Here is an 18630-nt window from a genome sequence, read left to right as displayed (position 1 = left end):
GGTAGCGGTAGTGGTAGTAGTAATAGTAGTATAGTATAGTAGTATTAGCAGTAGCAGTAGTAGTAATATTAGTAGTAGCAGTAGTGGTAGTAGTAGTGATAGTAAGTAGTGAAGCAGCAGCAGCAGCAGCGACAGTAGAGGCGGCGGCGTTTGGTGGTGGTAATGGTATTTAATAACACTGGTAATAGTAATTGCAGTGGTAAATAGTAATAGTAGCGGTATTATCGACGGCGGTAATAAATTGTAATAGTAATAGTAATAGCGATAATAGTGATAGTATTAGTAAGTTACAGCAGTAGTCGTAGTTATAGTAGTCGCGGTAATAATAGTAGTGGAATAGTTTCTTTTCTCGTAGATGGCGACAGTAACGGTAGTAGCAGCGATGGTAAACGTTTTTAAAGTTAAAATTATGCGATAATTTACATATGCTCGTGAATTGTAAGTCGCCTCTGCACTTGTTCCTTTTCGAGAAGAAGGCGAACATGGCGCTCTCCGCCGCTCCGTTATTTCGCTAGATTTTTTTCATTTTCTTTCTTGGTTTCTCCTTTCAACGATTGATCGTGATAAATGGTCCATTTTTCCCTTTCCTTTCCGTCGACTTCTTATTGGCACGAGCTACGAGAATACGGAACAACGACACCGCGATCGTTCATTTCGACGTTGTTCGTTTCTTTTTGTTTTCTTCTCGCGAGCAAAGTCTCGTTCGCCGGTCCTTCGTTCGTTCGTTCGTTTATGCGTTCAACGCAGTACGCACCTCGTGTTTTTTTCGTTTAAGCGTTTTAACGGAGGATCGGTGGTCGCGATCGCGACAAAGCAGCCAGCAGTCGCGAGCCACGAATGCTTCTTACGATGGAAGAGAATCGAAACGATCTTGACGATTTAGTAAAAATTCCTACGTATTTAGTTCGATGTATCGTTTAGCATGTATATCTTCGAGTACCTCCTTTTTTTTTTACTTTTTTTTTAATAGCTCTACCCCTCTATCAGCAACCGATTATTTGCATAATTTTAGCAACGGTATCTTTTTTTTTTTCCTCGTGTTCGATACATTTTTATAGGGTGATCGTGCTTCGTTTTTTACGCAACGTTGTCGGCTGGTCGTAAATCTTCGCGAAAGTAAACTAAAGAGAGAACGTTGCACCGGCGCAAGAACCGCGGCTACCAATTTGCAAACGTACGAGATATCGGATGTTCGTAGCCACGGTTCTTGTTGCATTTCTCATCCGCTTTTCCGATACGCTTCTTTCTTTCTTGCCCGCGGCTTGATCAACGATAGAACGGACCTGTAAGAAATTTCGATAGGTTCGATCGAGATGTTTGCCTACTCGTTCGGTAAATCGAACGCTACTGCGACGAGAGATATTCCGAGCGAAATCGAACCAACTGCGCGCTAACAGTGACTCGCGAAGAAGAACTTGTGCCTCGTGGTCTATATCGCATCGAACGTATCGAACGGTGCCTTTTTCCTACACCTATACGATTATATCTCGTTTAATTTTTTTGCACGTACGAAAACGCTTTACTCGTCAGACGAAATTCGTTCCCGTTGATCGATTCCGCCTGTTGGTTCGCATCGAGAACCTCCCTGACAAGTCGCTCGAGTTGGGCGCAGCTTATAGAAAAATCAAGAAGAGGAGATGTTTCGTTGGCGAAGGCGCCTTCGCATCGCCGACCAGTTCCTCCAAACGTGGGGAGACACGTGGAAACTCGCTGTATCCAAGTCGGTGAGAGGGCGTCGCGTAGGGCGCGACTGTTCGATACAGCCGTGAAGAATTTGGTAGATTCGCGCGGAGAGGGATCCGAAGCGAACGCGCTCGATCGTACAAGAGCGCTTCCCTCGTCGTATAATTCATCGTATAAAAAGTGGATCCTCCTCGGCTCGGTCCGTCGATTAAAAAGCACAGCGAAGGAAGCCTCGGAGTTCGAGACGAAAGAAAAGTTGAGAAAGTTCCCACGAATGGTAACTCCGACGACGCTTCAACTTCTTCCTAAGAATACTGCACGACAGGCGGAGATTGCGAATATTTTTTCCCTTTTTCTCTTTCTGTGTTTTTCGTTTAGTTTTGATCGTTTTGCGCGTTAAACCGACGATCATCGTATTCGTGGCACATAGACTGTTCGATGGTGGCCACCGTGACGACTGCTCGTTTTAGTGTTATACGTACGTTGCTTTGTTATCCCTGTAACGATCATCCGATGTTGCTTTCGTTTCGGTCGCTTCATTTCCATTGAAATCCTTCGCCTGTCCTGTTTCCGCACCGTTCGAGAAACACGATTCGATCCGTTCGGTCGAGTCTTCCTTCGAACCAGCTGATCATCGTATTTCAAGGTGTACCGTCTCTTCTGCTCGGTCGTACTGGTAGCGACGTTGCTGTAACACGTAGCTTCGTTTCCTTCACCTCCGCTTCCTTCACCTTCGTTTCGTACACCTGCCTCGTCCGACTCGACGAACGGACATTAACTCTGACGTAGTTGCCAAGCTCGAAGCTAATCGATCGATCTTCATCGCTTCCGCGTTCGCGGTTAAATCGATGCGCCTCCCGACGTGGAAGATTCACGCGCAAACCCTAAGACGCCTGGGGGCGTCCACGTCACCGGACCACCGTCCAGGGTCCCACTTTGGCTAGCACCAGTCGTCTTCATCGCTGTCAGAGTGTCTCGATCTGTAACGATCCGACGATAGTTAACTTGCGATCTTTTGTCCTCGACGCGATCTTCCATATCGCGGTGTCTTAAAGCGATCGTGTCCCCAGTTTGGCTATCGAAAATTCACGTTTTATTTCCTTGTTTAATTCTACGGTCGATGGCTGCATTTTGCTTTAAATATTTTATTCCACGACTCGATTCATGGAATCGATGCATGGAATTCGTGAATTGGGCCGCTGGGAACAGCTATCGCGCGATAACGCGACTCGATGTTTCGTACAACGTCTAGCTTAACTCGAACGACTCGAAGAAAATCGAAGGAACGCTCACCTGGGTGTCCTTTGCTTAGCCTGCGGCTGAGGCTTGTACCCGTTTGGTACAGGACTGGGCAAGAGACGGCCGCCGCGGCCCATTGCCACCGCCTGCTCGAAGCTCAACGGACAGTGGCTTGGTTGCATCGGTGGCAAATGCTGTCCTGGTGGCGGATGTTGCATGCCAGCCGGGAGCGTCACGTGCATGTGCGAGCCGTGAGTCGGCGAAGCGTTCAACTTGGGGAAATTGATGTTCGCCGGTTTCAGTTGCAGAGTCGAAGGTTTGTTGGGCGTTGGAGGCAGTAGACGACCCTGTCCCCGTCTGGTTACTAACACCGGATAACTGTGCTGATGGGGATGATGCCGATGATAGTGCTGGTGGGAATGAGCAGGTTGGCGACCACCGATCGGACTCGGGCTTCTCGATCGTTGTTCCAAGCTTGTCGTCCCGTAATGCCGGCCTCGATCGATGTGGTGAATGGGACTCGGCGTCCTCGCTGGACTGGTCGAAGCGCTCCACGGACCTGACGAATATAGTCGTTAGCGTTTGCGTTCCCAGTCTCTCTACGCGATCGCTATCTTCTACCTGCCCTAGGAGATCATTCGACGAAACGGGATTGTTCGAGGACTATCGGAGGGAACATGGTCGTAGCCGAGGGAACGAACGTTGTTCGCGCGTCTAGGAGGATACCGGCATCGATACTATAGATATGGAGTCGTTTTATAGCAACGGTGGAGTTCGACTAGAGTCGGAGTCGGTCTAGCTGTTCGTTAACAGAGTGCCACATCGGACAACATGCCGCATGCTCAACTCTCTAGCTCCACCAAAGATTCTAGGGACCGCGGTGCGTGCAGTTATACTATATAGCTAAGTACAAACAACCAACGAGCGTCTAATCAACGATGTTTCTAGATGGGAGGGACAGAGTGCATGTGTCGTCAGTGTGCAAGAGTGCTCGATATCGAAAGCCTGTGTTATCAATTTCGTGCAGTGCGGTGTCTCGAACGAATCAGAAGGAATCGCGAGTAAGTAATCAACGAATACAAGAAAGACAGAATGACGTGTTAGATAGTAGTCGACGAAGAACGGTCGAGAAGAACCGATTTCTTTGGAATTTTTGCGTTTCGAATTTTCGAAACGTTCTCGACGTATCCGATCGTAAAGGAGATTTTGGAACAGCAACAACGAGAAAAAGTATGATCGTTCGTATTCGAGTGTCCGTTTTGTGCGATACTGTGTCGATTGCGTACTAATCTGTATCTGTTTGTTGTATCGGTGAACGATGTGGCTGGAAAATGTACAACCGTGAAAGCCAAACGATAATCGGTGAAAGTAACGATGATAATGACGACGATGAAGATAACGATGCTGATGATATATCGATAATGATAATAATAATAATAATAATAAGGGTAATAATAACAATAGTAATAATGGTAATAATAAGAACAATGATAATAATAATGACGATGATGATGATGATAATAATAATAATAATAATGAGATTGCTTTGGAACAGGGAATGAAACGGAGTTGCGAAAGAAATTACCATCGTCGTAATAGTCGCAGTGGTCGTAATAGTCTTTGTAGGCGCATAACAGAACAAAACGAAGAAACATATTACATCGAGTGACACAGAGCTTCTGCCTCTTGCGAGTAAACCATTTATAGCGACATTCATATTTTTTCTAAATCGTAACTACGAATCTCTCGTCCGTTCCACGGTGCCAGCATCGAACAGAGACCGGAGCGAGTTCGTTCGAGACTTTTACGATCGTTTTGAAATACGATCCGTGTACGAGAAACGTTCGCAAAAGAGATTCGTAGGTTGGATTTCGTAAAAAGGACTTATCGTTGCACCGTGTTTTCTTCGACGAAATTATCATTGCTGTCTTGTACCTCGGATCCTGTGCCGATGATTGTACTGTGTCGGATGGGGATGATGCGTGTGTCTCTGAATCTCGACGACGTTGCTAACCGTGTCGCTAAACCCTGGTCCTTCGTGGTAATAATGACCATGATGATCGTATCCAGGTCGGCCTGGCGAGTGTCTCCTGAAAAAATGACGAATTAATTTCATATTCGCATCATCGTGCGTATCATCCTCCTGTCGACAATAAGCGTCAGGACACCTGTTCGTATTTTACACGAATTCCATGCTTTCCACTAATCTCATAGTTACTTGCGTCTTGTTATTACCTTAAACTGGGTGAACGCGATGGATGTCTAACAGGTTGCACGGGTGGATGAAGTCTTTTGCCGGCGTGGGTAAGACTCTCGAGACTACCGGCACGCGAGTCGCTAACTACAACGTCCTGAAGCTCCATCTAAACGAACAGACTCGTCGATTAGAGGACCGCCCCGAGAAACGGAATAAATCAGGAGTTTAAGGAGAGTCGGGGTGCCGCCGATTCTTTGCCTTCGTTACTAACGATTCGCGACTCGAACAAAACGTCTTTTTCCGAATCGAGACGCCTTTTGCCTCCGGAACGCGAATCTCCGCGCGAGTTTCCCAAAGAGCAACGCAAAGAGCAACGAGCGTAAATCGAAAGTGTCTGCGAGCCATTCCCCGCGCGTGTACACGCGACGCGCATCGATCAAGATACCGGATGGAAATTCGCGCCGAGATTCGTCTTCTTCTCGTTTGTCTGGTTTTGTCTCGAGAAACTGTCTCGACGATTTCGAACATGAGAAGAACAGTCAGCGAGGAGGAGCAGAGAAGTCGATATACAGGCACATGTACGCGCGTGTAGAAGCATGCGAGATAAAAGTTTCGGGCATGCACATGCTTTGCTGATTTAGTTTCGTTCGGAGCGGTTTAGGTGAGAGAAGAAGAGAAACCAGTTAGTCGTGTTTGCACTACCGTTGCGACGAGCCGTCGCTCGTCTCACGGATGCTTCTTACTTACCGGCGCACGGATATACATGGAATTATAACGAACAACGAGACACACGGAGAACGAGGCAATCGTCGACGAATACACGAGTGCTTCGTTACTCTCGAGTGTAATCTCAAGGCTGAAAGCAGCTAGGGATAAGGGTGGGGTTTCTCTAAACATTCGCGTTGAACTTTCGCTAAAGAATTTCGCTTCGTTTGTTGCTCGTATTTACGCGTGTGCCGAGGCGAAGGCCGTTCAACATCGATTCGTAAATCGATCTTGATCTTTGCCGAGTCACATAGCCTGGCATGCGCTTTCTCAGCCGTGTTTCGGACAACCGTGCGCGAATCGAACAACGTTTTCGCTAACCTCGCGAACGCCAGTCTATCTACTACAATACGATCTAGTAGTCGTCTAAAATCTAATCCCGATCTAAGGGTGTCCTCGAGTCCGTCTATAAGGAATTTCTTTGGTTATTCACGAACTAGACTAAGGGAGCTGCTTCTTCGTCTAATCTTCGGTAAATAAGAGATCACTCGCGGCTTACTACCACATCGTTCAAACTAATTCCACGAAACAAACGATATATCCCGCTCTAACGATAATCGATCTAAGTCTAATAAAGCGTAACGTCACACACCGAGATCTATGTACAATCGGTCGGTTCGATCTAGAAATCGCAACAACGTGAAAATATCTTGTACATCCCGATCGAAGCGAAGTATCCTCGATCTACCGCGATCTAGACACGTGTCCCGAGGCGAAGTAGAACCAAGCGCACAGCAAGTGGAAATCCCTTAGCTCGCGAGCGTGATAAACCCAACGAGCTAAGTCGATTCGTTCTGTATCGCAACCGATCGAGGCGGATTTCGTGGGAATCGAGATTCATTCGAAATCGAGGAGGATTTTAATTGAATCGAGCCGAGAGACCTTGTGATAACGGATCGAGGAGCGAGGTGCGTAGGTATTCTGGTGTTGATAGTACGAGGGTGGTCGGTGAGCATGATGATGATGGTGATGGTGATGGTGGTGGTGGTGGTGGTGATGGTCATAGTATAGATCATTGTCGGTATCGTAGTATTGGTCGTGATGGTGATGGTGGTAGTAGTAGTTTTGATCCTGCTGGGAGGGCACCTCAGCCAGCAATGGCTCTAGCTCGGGGGCGCGATCCTCGTCAATAACTACGGGTACAACCCCAGACCCACCCCCTCCCTGGCTACTCTCTCCGCTGCTGCCTAGTATATCGTACTGGTGGGACATCTTCCAGTTCACCTTTTTATTTCTGAAATCAAACCGAAAGAGAACAAGAAAATCGTCGTCGCGATTACAAATACTCCTTTCTGTTTCGTTCTTCGTTTTGACAGAAATCGAATTTCTCCCTTATTATTTCCAACGTATCCGTAGTTTCTCTGTACTGGCATTTTAAGTTGTCACAAGTTCTCGTTCTTATGGAGCGTTCAATGGAGAAATACGGTCTGTCGCAAAACGAAGTCGATACCCGATTCGGATTAAAACGGAGACCAAGTACCTGATGCTACGTTGACGTCTACTGTGCTCGTCGTCTTCCTCCATGTGCTCCTTGCGTTGATCGAGCTTCGTTTCCGGCGTCGGCCGTACCACGTGTTCGAGGCTGTTCGCCCTACTTCCGGCTGCGTGATTATTTCCGGTATGATTTACCGCCGTCACGTCCAGTATGCAGTTGAATAAGGCCGATTGCTAAAGTCGAACGTGCGAAACCACACCGACTATCAGAGTTGATCGATATTTCTTTTATGTATATGTTTTTATATTTTTACTTTGTCGTTTTATCGATCGTCGTTTACAGACGTTTCGATCTTCGAGCCAACTCGTAATATCGTACAGTATGTACAGGCACATACAGGCTTTCTTTCGTTCTCCTCGCTTTACCTTTTTTCTTTTTTTTTTTTTTTTTTATTTGCTTTATCTCTCTGTTGCGTGCTTTCGAGTTAGAAGGAAAAAAAGAACGATTAAGATAGAGCACGAGTTGTAGCAACGAAACGGCAGTAGAGAAATTTTCGCCAAAAAACAGAGGCCATGCTAGAAAGAGTATTACGTGACATGGTGCACTTGAGAGTGTCGCTAAGAAAAAGATTTTTTCCTCCAACGGCAAGAAAGTACACGTTTCTGTTTTCTTTTTTTTTTTTCGTTTACTTTTTTTCTATTTGCTTTTTGAGATGCGTGTGCAGAGAATTGCAAAAAATGTCGAGCATCGAAAGAAATTGTAGTAAAAGTGGTAACTGTAATCTGTGACGGTGGATCACTCTGGCAAAGCCTGTATATGTTTCTCAAAAGCTAGATTCTTACGTACGTATATCAATTATTTTTCTTATTTACTTGTCGAGTGTTTACAAGTGAGCGTAAGGAACTATATGCAAACGAAGACATTTAATTACTCGTCACGGTTACGGTACTGTAGAAATGCAAACGTTAGTAGGCATGCAACGTAATAAGCGAATCGTTCATATTCCTCGATATTGGATGGACGCGCGCAATATTCCCTAGTCCCCTGTAATTCTTCGAGCAAATCAATTTGTAAATTGGTCGCAGAGGAAGATGCACGATTGGCGAATATTTTCTTCGACATATCGATACATACATATGCGAACAGGTCGTGGACAAACACAGTACACAAGCCAACCATAGCGAACAGAACTACTTTGGGGGTACTAGACTAACTCTATTCGTTTATCGTATACGTACACATAAACTGGACGCGGGTGTACATTTCACTCGAATTACCAACATGCCTACGTACGCCATATTTGGCTAGGTTTCATCTACCGTCGATTATCTTCGTTCAAATACTCCGAATACGATAGGACAGAATTTTTAACTGCTCAAATACTTGGTCTACAAATATTTAGATACTTTAAATACGACGAAAAGCGCATCCTCGCGGAGGCCCTTTTCCCCTCGATGATCGAGAAGCAACGCGAATATTCGCCGTACTTCGAACCATCGTACCTCGTACGATACGTTCTTACGTGGTCCGGCGAACGTTCGTGGTTGCATCGCGAAAAAAAAAAAACATTTGGTTGTTCACAGCATCGTTCGTTTCGAGAGAAACAAAAAAAAAAACAGGCCGTCACCGAATCTTCCGTAGAAAAACTTGAAATCTAGCTAGTTAAAAAAGAGTATATGGTAGTCGTAGTCGTGTTGTATGCGTGTAACCGAGTAACGGGATGCTGAATCGTGTGTCGTTGTTGTAAAACCGTGTGAGAAGGTAAGCCATCGGAAGAGAATCAGCAAGGCAACGAGTCTAAGGAAATTGTAGATTCTCTAAGAGTAATCACTACGCTACGTCGTTAGAGAGAGTAACAGGTAGATAAGAAAGAAAATAATATACAGTTCGATACATATAACGAGAAAATCTAACTCGACGAACGCACCTCGATTCGATCGTTCGTTCTCTCCAGAACACGGTCCCGGAGAATCTGGTTCGAATCGAGAGTGAATTCCTCGATATTTTGTCTAAGAGCTGCTGTAGGGGGCGGCGATAACGAGAGAATAGAAAGGAAAAGAAGTAAGAAGAAAAGGTACAATCAGAGCTGTAGCAAAGTTTCGTAACAAGGATATACATCGTTTCGAAAAAATTCCAAAAGAAACAACTTTTAATGCTTGATCTAAGATCGACTATGTCGGACACCAACTATCAAATACATTTGGGCTTGGAGAACTATCGCTCTAAGAGATGAAATCGGAAATTGGTGATCACTAATTGCGACCTAATTAATGGAATGATACTCGAGGCAAAAGGCGAGCTATGTTCGAGGATCCAGTGTCTCCGGTATTTTTCTATAGGAGGTTTCACGTACTGGGTAATTTACTTACACACAGCTATATCGTGTTCTCGGGGCAAAGAGCCGATTCACGTGGGAACAACGTGCGAACGATCGCCCACGTGACATCGACACCACCACTAGAAAACTCAAAACGTCGCAATTCTATGCATCGTCGCGAGTACCTTTGGTAGTACGGTTTTTCGTTAAAAGTAAAAACCTTCTTTCGTCGAAAGCGGAAAGAAGAGGCAGAGACGAAACGTCGATCAGAAGTTGACGATGCATAGAATCGAACGAATTTAACTAGATTCAAATATTATCCTAGACTAGTTGCTTATTGTTTGAAGAGGAAACGTGCCATTAAAGAAAGGAAATTCTTTTAAAAGGAAAGACTAAAATATCTAAAAGTTCTATATAGTGTAAACTCGACAGATGCTCTAGTAATTACTTCCACTAATATATTAAGTGCCTAAGAAAGAAGAAAAGTTCGCTCGTGTGATTGTGATTCTATATAGAACGCAACTGCCGTTGATTTCATCCTTTTCATTTTTCTGCTTTTTCTTTTCGCAAAGTTCGAATTGCCGATAACGTGCGCGGCGGCGATTATACGGTATTCGCATCAATTGCCGTTGCGTTATCCTCTATCGATCTGTGATTCAGTGACAGTTGAACAGTTAAGGAAAGAACAAAGGTCTACGATGTGAGAGGAAAGTAACTCTAACGAAAATGTACATGTGTGATAGATGTCATAGTGTGTGCACGCGTCTGTATCGTGGATCTGTGTCGATACATAGAAAGAAACGTACAAGATTAAGAAAAAGGGCAGAGATACAACCGCCGATTCGTAAACGAAGGAAAAAGAAAAACGAAAAGAAGAAAAAGAAGAATTATACTTTTATCAACGATCGAAATCGATCGATCGAGTATACTTTGTAATATGTACAAAGGATACGGTACACGATAGGCTACTGTGTCTCTGCAGGAGATAGCGATTGAAATATAAAAGGAACGTATCATTAATGTTATTATGTACAAGAAAGGTAGATCATTCGCTGCAAAGTTTTCGCCGTTGTATGCACTTCGCTTCTGTATGCACTGTCGATTAAAACGTATCTGTTTGAAATTTTCGTTAAAACGTTTCGACGATCCACCTTGCAGCGAACGACGAAACACGTGAACGATCGTATTGGTGAAACGTAATGTAACTCTGTACAAAGAAAAAATAAAACGGAAAGACCGTATTAAGATGATAAGATAAGTAAGAGAAAAAGTAAGTACTACCGCCTGGGCTGCAGGACTTTGCCCGGCATTATCGTTATCGATAAGATCGTTATCGTTCTGGAAAACAAAGAGAAAAGACACAAAGAGATGATTGATAGCTGCGTGAACATCCTCTTGTCTGGGTATATAATAACTACATAAACATAATACAGTATCTGTGATTAATATCCAGTTTTCATAAATTACTCCTACGCTAATGTCGCAATAATAACGATAATCATAATCATAATCATAACCATAACAGTAATAATAATAAAGATAATAGTAACGATAACAATAAGAACAACAACGTAATTCTATTTATCGATAATTCGAAGGTTCAAACCTCGTTGTCGTACTCTCTTTCTATGACTTTTCAATGGAAACACGTATAAATTCAACACACAGATTCTTTTCTAATATTCTAATCGTAACTCATTCAAGACTTATATCGTCCTAATTTTCTATGTGTAATCCGTATTTGCGTCGATACGCCGTACGCTACGTAGCATCGACCGAAATAAATTTCGGATCGTCGTCGTATCGTTACGGCCGTCGAATTTATCGATCTTCCCGATAATTAACGCGTAGTAGCGATCGACGTATCGACTCTAGATAATCTACGTTTAGTCATTTGCATGAAATTTGAATCGTGACGTTCAGGAAGGGTGACACATCGAACTGCTTCTACACATATCGACTCGGCTAATTCAACTTAACAGACAGAGATTGAACGTCTTCCTTGTTCGTAATATTCGACTAACGATAAATCATGCCGATTCGTTATCCCAGCGAGACCGTTCGAAGTTATCCGAACAACCACACAACACCGTTTATCGACATCTCGTTCGTTTTATTCGTCGCAGCACGGCTACGCTGGGATAAAGAGTTCAGCAAACAAATTTCGAATATTCTTTACTCGTTAGAATGTTCGAGAAATTCTCAGCACTACTGAGCACACATTAATATAGCGTGAGAATGTTGGGAAACGGGAAGAAAGCTTAGAATCGCGTCCGTATTTCCAAAGGCATCTTGATATTTCCGATGAAAATCGTCCTCGAGGTAGTTCCGTTCGTCTTATCCGTTCGTTTCGGGGAATTTTCTAGCAGTCTCTGCGATGCTAAGCTTTCGTGGGCAATCAAGAAGCTACTTGGAATCTTGGAAATCGTCTATTCGAAACGTGATTTTCACACCGTCCATGTGAAATCCTACCACGAAGAAGCCAACGACAAACATCCATTCGAACTCAATCCTCGACTGCATTCCTACGAGGTTCGCCTGGTCGACTCGCTTCGTTCTAACCAAGTTAACCACTTTCATTGGGAAACAGTGCAAATCGACGATCTAACGAGGATCAGCAAGGCGACGAACAAACCACGTGGAAGTGCAACACAGAGGTTCCTTGTTTGAACAGGGAAATATCGCTAGGGACTTTCATTTTCGTACGAGTTACACTCGAACCGTAACCAACGATAAACTCACCTGTCCGGTTGATTCTATCTGACCAAACCTGGTCGTCCTCCAACTTTCGAGTATCAGAAGGCAGACGTATATCTTACCAACGGTCATCTTATCTTTGCCTAATTCTAAAATCGAAAAAATTAAGACGCTTGTTTGTAGAGTGTCTCGAACAGCGATACCGTTCCAAGTTCCATAAAATTCTCACCTTCGTTCCTAGGTATCAAAAGGTCCAACATCTTTTTTGCCTGCAGAGGCCAAATGCTTCTGATCGTGTCTCTCAGTTCTTCGTTCGCTTGGTTCCTTTCGGAAGCTAAAAGCGAATACGAATCGTGAAGCAACGTTCCAACGTACGGATCGAGCCTAGATCGGTATCGTTCGGTGATACGAAAGCGATTGCGATAGTTTGCTAAAATTCGCAATACAAATTAAAGTCGATCGACTTGACTGAAATTTCAATTTTGCGAATCGCTCGATCACCCAACGCGACACCGACGTTAATAAGGCTTATTAACGCTTATCAACGAAGCCGATGATAACACTCACCCCTTCTCACTTTGATATTGAGATTCTCGCGAATCAAGGCGAACAGAGTGGTAGTGAAGTTCACCTTCAAGTCGACGTCCACCGGCATGTTCATCCTGATGAGCTTCTTATAGGCAAGCCTGTTTGGACATTTGTTACCAAACCCCAACGGTGGATCCATGTTCTTCAGCATGTCGTACATCTCGGTGTAATGAATCTTGCCCGTTGCGTTTGGATCGTATTCGGCCCAGATCCGAACGAACTCGTCCAAGTGATGAGCGCCCAGGATCGACGAGTCTCTCGTTAAATAATCGAAATTATCCATAATGACGGCAACGAAGAGATTCAGCATTAGGAACGAACAGAAGAAGATGAACGAGACGAAGTAGGCGTACGCGATGTTCGAGCCACAGCCACCAGGTTCTTGCTTTCCGGCCTTCACGTCGCACGGACGACCTTTCACGCAGGACAGCATGATATTCGGCCATGCCTCGCCAGTCGCACACCTGATAATAATTCACGTTTCAATCGCTTCTCGCGGATAAATCGTTTTTAACGAGAGATTCCTATCTTCGAATGTCCGACTTTTACGAAACTTTTGCCACGCGTACAATTTTCAACGATAATTGCTGGCAATACCCGCGATAAATATCGCGAACGATGAGATTCGTACACGGTGGGGCGAAACGTTTCGAAAGCTTGGAATTTTTCCGAGGTTACATCGACAAACTTTCGTCAAAATCGGAAATTCGAAGACGACGGCGTCTCTTCGTCGATCCTCTACTACAATTTGAAAGCTATAGCCATCGAAAGTTGATAGACATTTGTGCTGTAATCAACGACTTGTGAAATTCGTCTTGCTTCCGTTTCTATGTCTTTCTCGTTGGGAGATCGCCGTTGAATGGAAGTCGATAATGGAATTTCAGAATTCGTCGATCGGAACTTGCATGCAAATTACTCAACTCGAAGCATACGATACGTCGTCAACGGGAACTTTTGTAAATATTTCCACTTTATCGGTATCAAACTACAAACGTTTAACGTTAGACTCGAGTTACACGAGTGTTTCGATACGTCATATATCGAATCTATCGAATAGTATCACTGAGAAGACGGTTCATGCATGGAACTCTGGTTTCCTCGTAATTAGATGCAACACCAAAAGCGAATACTGGTTTTAGTAACTCAATTCTCTACTCGACTGCTCTACTACAGTGTCAGTTTGAAGTTGTACGAAATAGGCGTAGTTCAGCCTGTTCGTGTTTAGTGTGTTAGTTAATTGAACCGATAGAACGTAAAAGTAATCACCTCGATCCTTATACGCATATCTTTCTTTCTTTCTTATTCTCCGAAACATCGTCCAACGAGAATTAAGTTCCTCGAGAATTCAAGTTCCTCTGACTTTGAAATTTGCGTGTGTTTAAGTTTCAGCGCAGTGCTCTTTTCGCAAACAAACGAAACACCGACGAAAATATAAAACGACAGAAAAGAAAAATAAATACAAAGGGAACGAAACGTAAGTAGCTGGTTTCATTTTTGTATTTCTTTAATCGTAGTTTGTGACGTGTTACTTACCGAAAAAGCAACATCAGACCTTGAATGAAGCTTTGGAAATTGTTGTGCTTGGTAATAGAACTATCAGCATCCAGCGCGATGTTACCGAATACCTGAGTCCGACAGAAAGAAAAAGACCGTGGCCAAAGGGCCAGCACGGTATTAGCAACGTTTTTCCTTCCGATCGATTCGATTCGATTTAACTTTAACGCACCGCGAAATTGACACGTTCGTCGTTCGACACTCGCCGAGTGACCAAGTGATCGTACACGTTCTTTAGTTTCTACGACGATTTCACGTTACGATTAACCAGTGTACACAGCGATAGCGTCGATCTACTCTCTAACAATACGCATCCACCACATTAATTACGATCTACGGTCTTTTTAACTCTCTTCTTCGTCTTGACACCGCGATTCCCTCGAGAAAGAGAGAGAGAGAGTGTGTGTGTGTGTGTGTGTATGTGTGTGTGTGAGAGAGAGAGAATTTCGTTCACCAATTTTTTTATAAAATTCAATTTTGCAGAGATTCCCTCTCTCTCTCTCTCTCTCAAACATCGCTATAACTTGATCAACTTGAATAAACTAGGGCAAGCATCTCTATGGAACAACTGTCTAGGGGAGATCTAATTGCAGGGTTCGATTACAACAGAGATTGACACGTCGAGCAGCTTACTTTTGTTAAACCTCATGCCAACAGCCCAGTACTCTACCATAATGGTCAGTCGCTACCGATCGTTCGTGTTTTTTGGCTGTTTTCGCTCGTCTTACGGACTCTGTACGTTTTACACGCTGCTCTTTCGCAGAAACGCGGGATTCTTTCACGAGGCAAACCAGATAAACGCGTGACTGATCGGTAGCTTTCTCGTGGACAAAAGTTCACTTTAACCCAACTTGGAACTTGCTCCGTTTAGCTGCTCGACTCACCGAAAAAGCAACATAAGACCAGCGAAGAAGGACTGAAAGTTGTTGTGATCATCGATCGCTGTTCCTGGATCGTTCGATATATTTCCAAAGACCTGACAACGGAATTTCATGGTCACTAATGGTCCCACTCACGACCGAGTATCGTTTAACATTCTGTTCCTGTAAATAGCATGACTCGCCCTGTTCCCGACCGAGCCGTCTCCGATGTCGACTTTTCGAATTGTCGCGCATTGGAAACTCTCGGTACGACTCGACGGTCGTGTCCGTGATATCAAAGACGAAATTAGAAAACTGCTGACGAGCGTGTAACGAACGTCGAAGTAATTTCTCCGACGGGAACGTACGTACCTGCATACCGATGATCGCGTAGATGAAAAACAACATCGCTATGAGAAGACAAACGTAAGGCAGAGCCTGCAATAAGTTTAGAATTAAATCGATTCGATCGAATAAAAACATTCGACGTCCACTTACTTTGAAGGATTGTACAAAGGTCCAGAGTAAAATTCGTATCGTGTAGCCCTGTCTGAGTAGTTTGATCAGCCTGGCGGCGCGAAACAGTCTCAGGAAGCCGACGTTGATGAAGTTCTCCTGCGGAGGACACAGGAAATTGCACTTAATCCCCAAAGATGCCGGCTCCTTATCGCGATAAGAGGAAGGCTTCGCGCGTGCAACGTGCACAGTGTCGTTGGCCTGCTTCAAACGCGTTCAAACGCGTTTAAACGCAGTTAGACGCTGCCTTCGACACCGTTTCGATGCGCGAACGAAGCTACGAAGGAATCTGCGGGATCTTACGGCGCTTTCGTTTCGACGTACCTTCCGGGCATCGAAATATTTATTTATCGGAACGTGATTTTAACGCGAGACGTGCTTTCGTTAAAGCGTTAGAATCACGCGGATTGGCGTACGAGAGTGTTCGGTAGGTCGTTCGTTAAACCCATTTGCCGCAGTCAAGCCTCTGTTATCGAGCGACGACTGCACGGTGAAGCAAGGTGAAAGATTCGATTCGCGCGTTAATACCGCATCCATATGCCATTCGAGGTTGGTTTGTTCTCGTGTGCTGCTGCCCTGTGTACTCGCGTTGAGTATATGTCGTGTGCAGTAGTAAGAAGGATCTCGAGAATGTTTATGCGTTCTATCGTTCGTTGTATCGTATAATTTATACGTGCAACGAACGAGCAACCGTGATCGTTCGTTCTTCGGGATAACAAAGAATCGTTCGTACGTGTAATTACGTATTCCGTCTTCGATACATCGATCGAACGAAGTTTCTTAAACGTATAACCGGCGACAACTTACGTCTGTGGGTGTAAATGTGACGAAAGTTATACCTTTTTTTCGCCTAGTTGGCCGCCACTGGGCATACTCGAAAACCGCTCCTAGTACAAAAATACACGATATTGCAAGATTATTGGATCGACCGGACGGTATGCACACTGATCTCTTAATATGCGAATATAGAACAAACTAGCGGAGATTTACATGTATGTACGTATGTATGTATGTATATATGTATGTACGTATGTATGTATGCATGTTTGTATGTATGTATGTATGCATGTTTGTAAGTATGTACGTATGTATATATGTATGCATGTTTGTATGTATGTATATGTATATATGTATAAATATATATATACATATAGATATAAACGAAGCTTAGTCTGGCGGCCACTGAGACTGACGCTTGTAACAACTGTCGTTTACGCGAAGCTTGGTGGACAAAGGTATGTATGGCTTTGGCTTACCTCGATATCTAAAAGTAAGTTTCAGCCAAAATATCACGTTAATCGTTGTCGATTCAGCAAACCTACTGGGAGTGCAAGCATTTAAGGGAGATCTCGACTCGACAGCCTCGATGTGGCATCGACGCTCAACTATGTGTCTGACGCTTTTACTGGATTATAATTACGGCATGTGGAAGTATAGCACGATGTTACTTCGGGTCTTAGTAAATACACTTCTACTACAGAGGAGTAAAGAAATACTTGATGGATAGTGCTGTATTTACGTTGATCGTTCGAAAGAACGTCGTCTTTACTATACGCAGTGAACAAGAACGAATCTTTCGAAGGAAAACGCTGGCGAAGCTTTCTCGAAAAACAACATCTTCTCCCTTCTCTTCTTTCCTTTTCTTTTCTTTCGGCCGTCGACCGTCGTTGCAAATGATTTATCTTCGAAAGCGTTTCCTCCCTTCGAAAGGCCACTCTGACATCGTAACGTATATGTATACTGCGTATACGTGTGTAATCCTGGTAATCGTATAACGTACAGGTGTGATAACGTACAGGTGTGACAATGTACAGTGTGGATGTGTAGCGTATGAATGCAGCATAAAGCTACGCAGATACATGAGATTGTAGGGGCTCGAATAAAATCGTTGATTTTACCTGCTAACGTGTTATTATATTTGTACACTTTGCTGAAACTAAAGAAGCAGCAAAAGGGTTAAAGGAAAGACAACACTCGATAATGTACAGTCAAGCAAACATTGGGGATCGAGAACACAGTTAAGAGGACGGGAACGAAAGGTTCCGTATAATCGGGTTTCTCGTTAGGTAAATCAAACGCCTGGACATTCTACTTCTCCTTTCGTAAAACTACTTCACTCTGAACATTTACTCGACTCAGCGACTTTAAACGGCCATTCTTGCCGAAACTCTACGTACCCCGAACTCGATCACGAGGGCGTCCACGATGCTGCCGATCACCGTGACGAAGTCGAACATGTTCCAGGCATCCTTGAAGAAATTCTGTTCGCGGGGGATCAAAGAAGAAATCGATTAGAAACCATCGCGCATCGATCTTGCCTATCCTTTCGCGTCCAAGCTTCTTCCAACGTATTTACCCATTCTCGCTCGCCAAACGATCTTCGTTCGTCCGCGTCTTCGTCTTTTTGTTCTCTTCTCCGTGAGAACCGGTAATCGGATTTCCAACGAGTAGAACGTTGGAAGAAACTCGGAGACGGTTTGCAAGTGTGTAAATGGTTCGCGAAACTAGCGCTAAAGAAACTACCAAAACTCGGTTGGAAAAAGAAAAAGAAGGAAGCTCGGACCCGCGACAACGGGACCGACCTTTCCATTCGTTCGTCCTTCGTGTCTCCTAGTGTATTCTAGTGTGCTTCTGTGTGTAGCTGTGTGTGTACTCGTGTATGCGCACGTGTGCATCGCTACGCACATTTTCACGGGTGTGAATGTCGGTTTCAGAGGTAAATACACAGAGCTGTGCTTTGGAACGATACGTCGGTCAAAGAAATAGGGAAAAAAAAAGT

At 44.2% G+C, this 18630-nt stretch overlaps 1 protein-coding gene across 28 annotated transcripts in view; it reads right to left on the bottom strand.

Annotated features, from left to right (window-relative positions):
* Window positions 1–895: 895 nt before the first annotated feature.
* LOC126865229 (voltage-dependent calcium channel type A subunit alpha-1) overlaps window positions 896–18630 on the bottom strand; it is a 58586-nt gene continuing 40851 nt past the window's right edge. For 11 of the 28 annotated variants that reach the window (XM_050617512.1, XM_050617509.1, XM_050617510.1 and 8 more), the window contains 16 exons: window positions 18029–18112; window positions 16691–16738; window positions 15834–15950; window positions 15708–15773; window positions 14455–14546; window positions 12901–13385; window positions 12563–12667; window positions 12379–12482; window positions 10918–10974; window positions 7365–7552; window positions 6767–7118; window positions 5158–5285; window positions 4858–5012; window positions 4508–4540; window positions 2977–3481; window positions 896–2663 (listed from right to left, as the gene is read on the bottom strand). In XM_050617512.1, the coding sequence (XP_050473469.1) occupies window positions 2624–2663; window positions 2977–3481; window positions 4508–4540; window positions 4858–5012; window positions 5158–5285; window positions 6767–7118; window positions 7365–7552; window positions 10918–10974; window positions 12379–12482; window positions 12563–12667; window positions 12901–13385; window positions 14455–14546; window positions 15708–15773; window positions 15834–15950; window positions 16691–16738; window positions 18029–18112 (2559 nt within the window). In that variant the 3' untranslated portion in view covers window positions 896–2623. Of the gene's footprint in view, window positions 2664–2976; window positions 3482–4507; window positions 4541–4818; window positions 5013–5157; window positions 5286–6766; window positions 7119–7364; window positions 7553–10917; window positions 10975–12378; window positions 12483–12562; window positions 12668–12900; window positions 13386–14454; window positions 14547–15359; window positions 15452–15707; window positions 15774–15833; window positions 15951–16690; window positions 16739–18028; window positions 18113–18630 lie in introns of those variants that run through there. The other 17 variants (XM_050617502.1, XM_050617506.1, XM_050617501.1 and 14 more) reach the window with 15 other exon arrangements.

This window comes from Bombus huntii, chromosome 4 (genome assembly GCF_024542735.1).
Source record: "Bombus huntii isolate Logan2020A chromosome 4, iyBomHunt1.1, whole genome shotgun sequence".
NCBI lineage: Eukaryota > Metazoa > Arthropoda > Insecta > Hymenoptera > Apidae > Bombus > Bombus huntii.
This window is presented reverse-complemented; position numbering and strand designations above follow the sequence as displayed.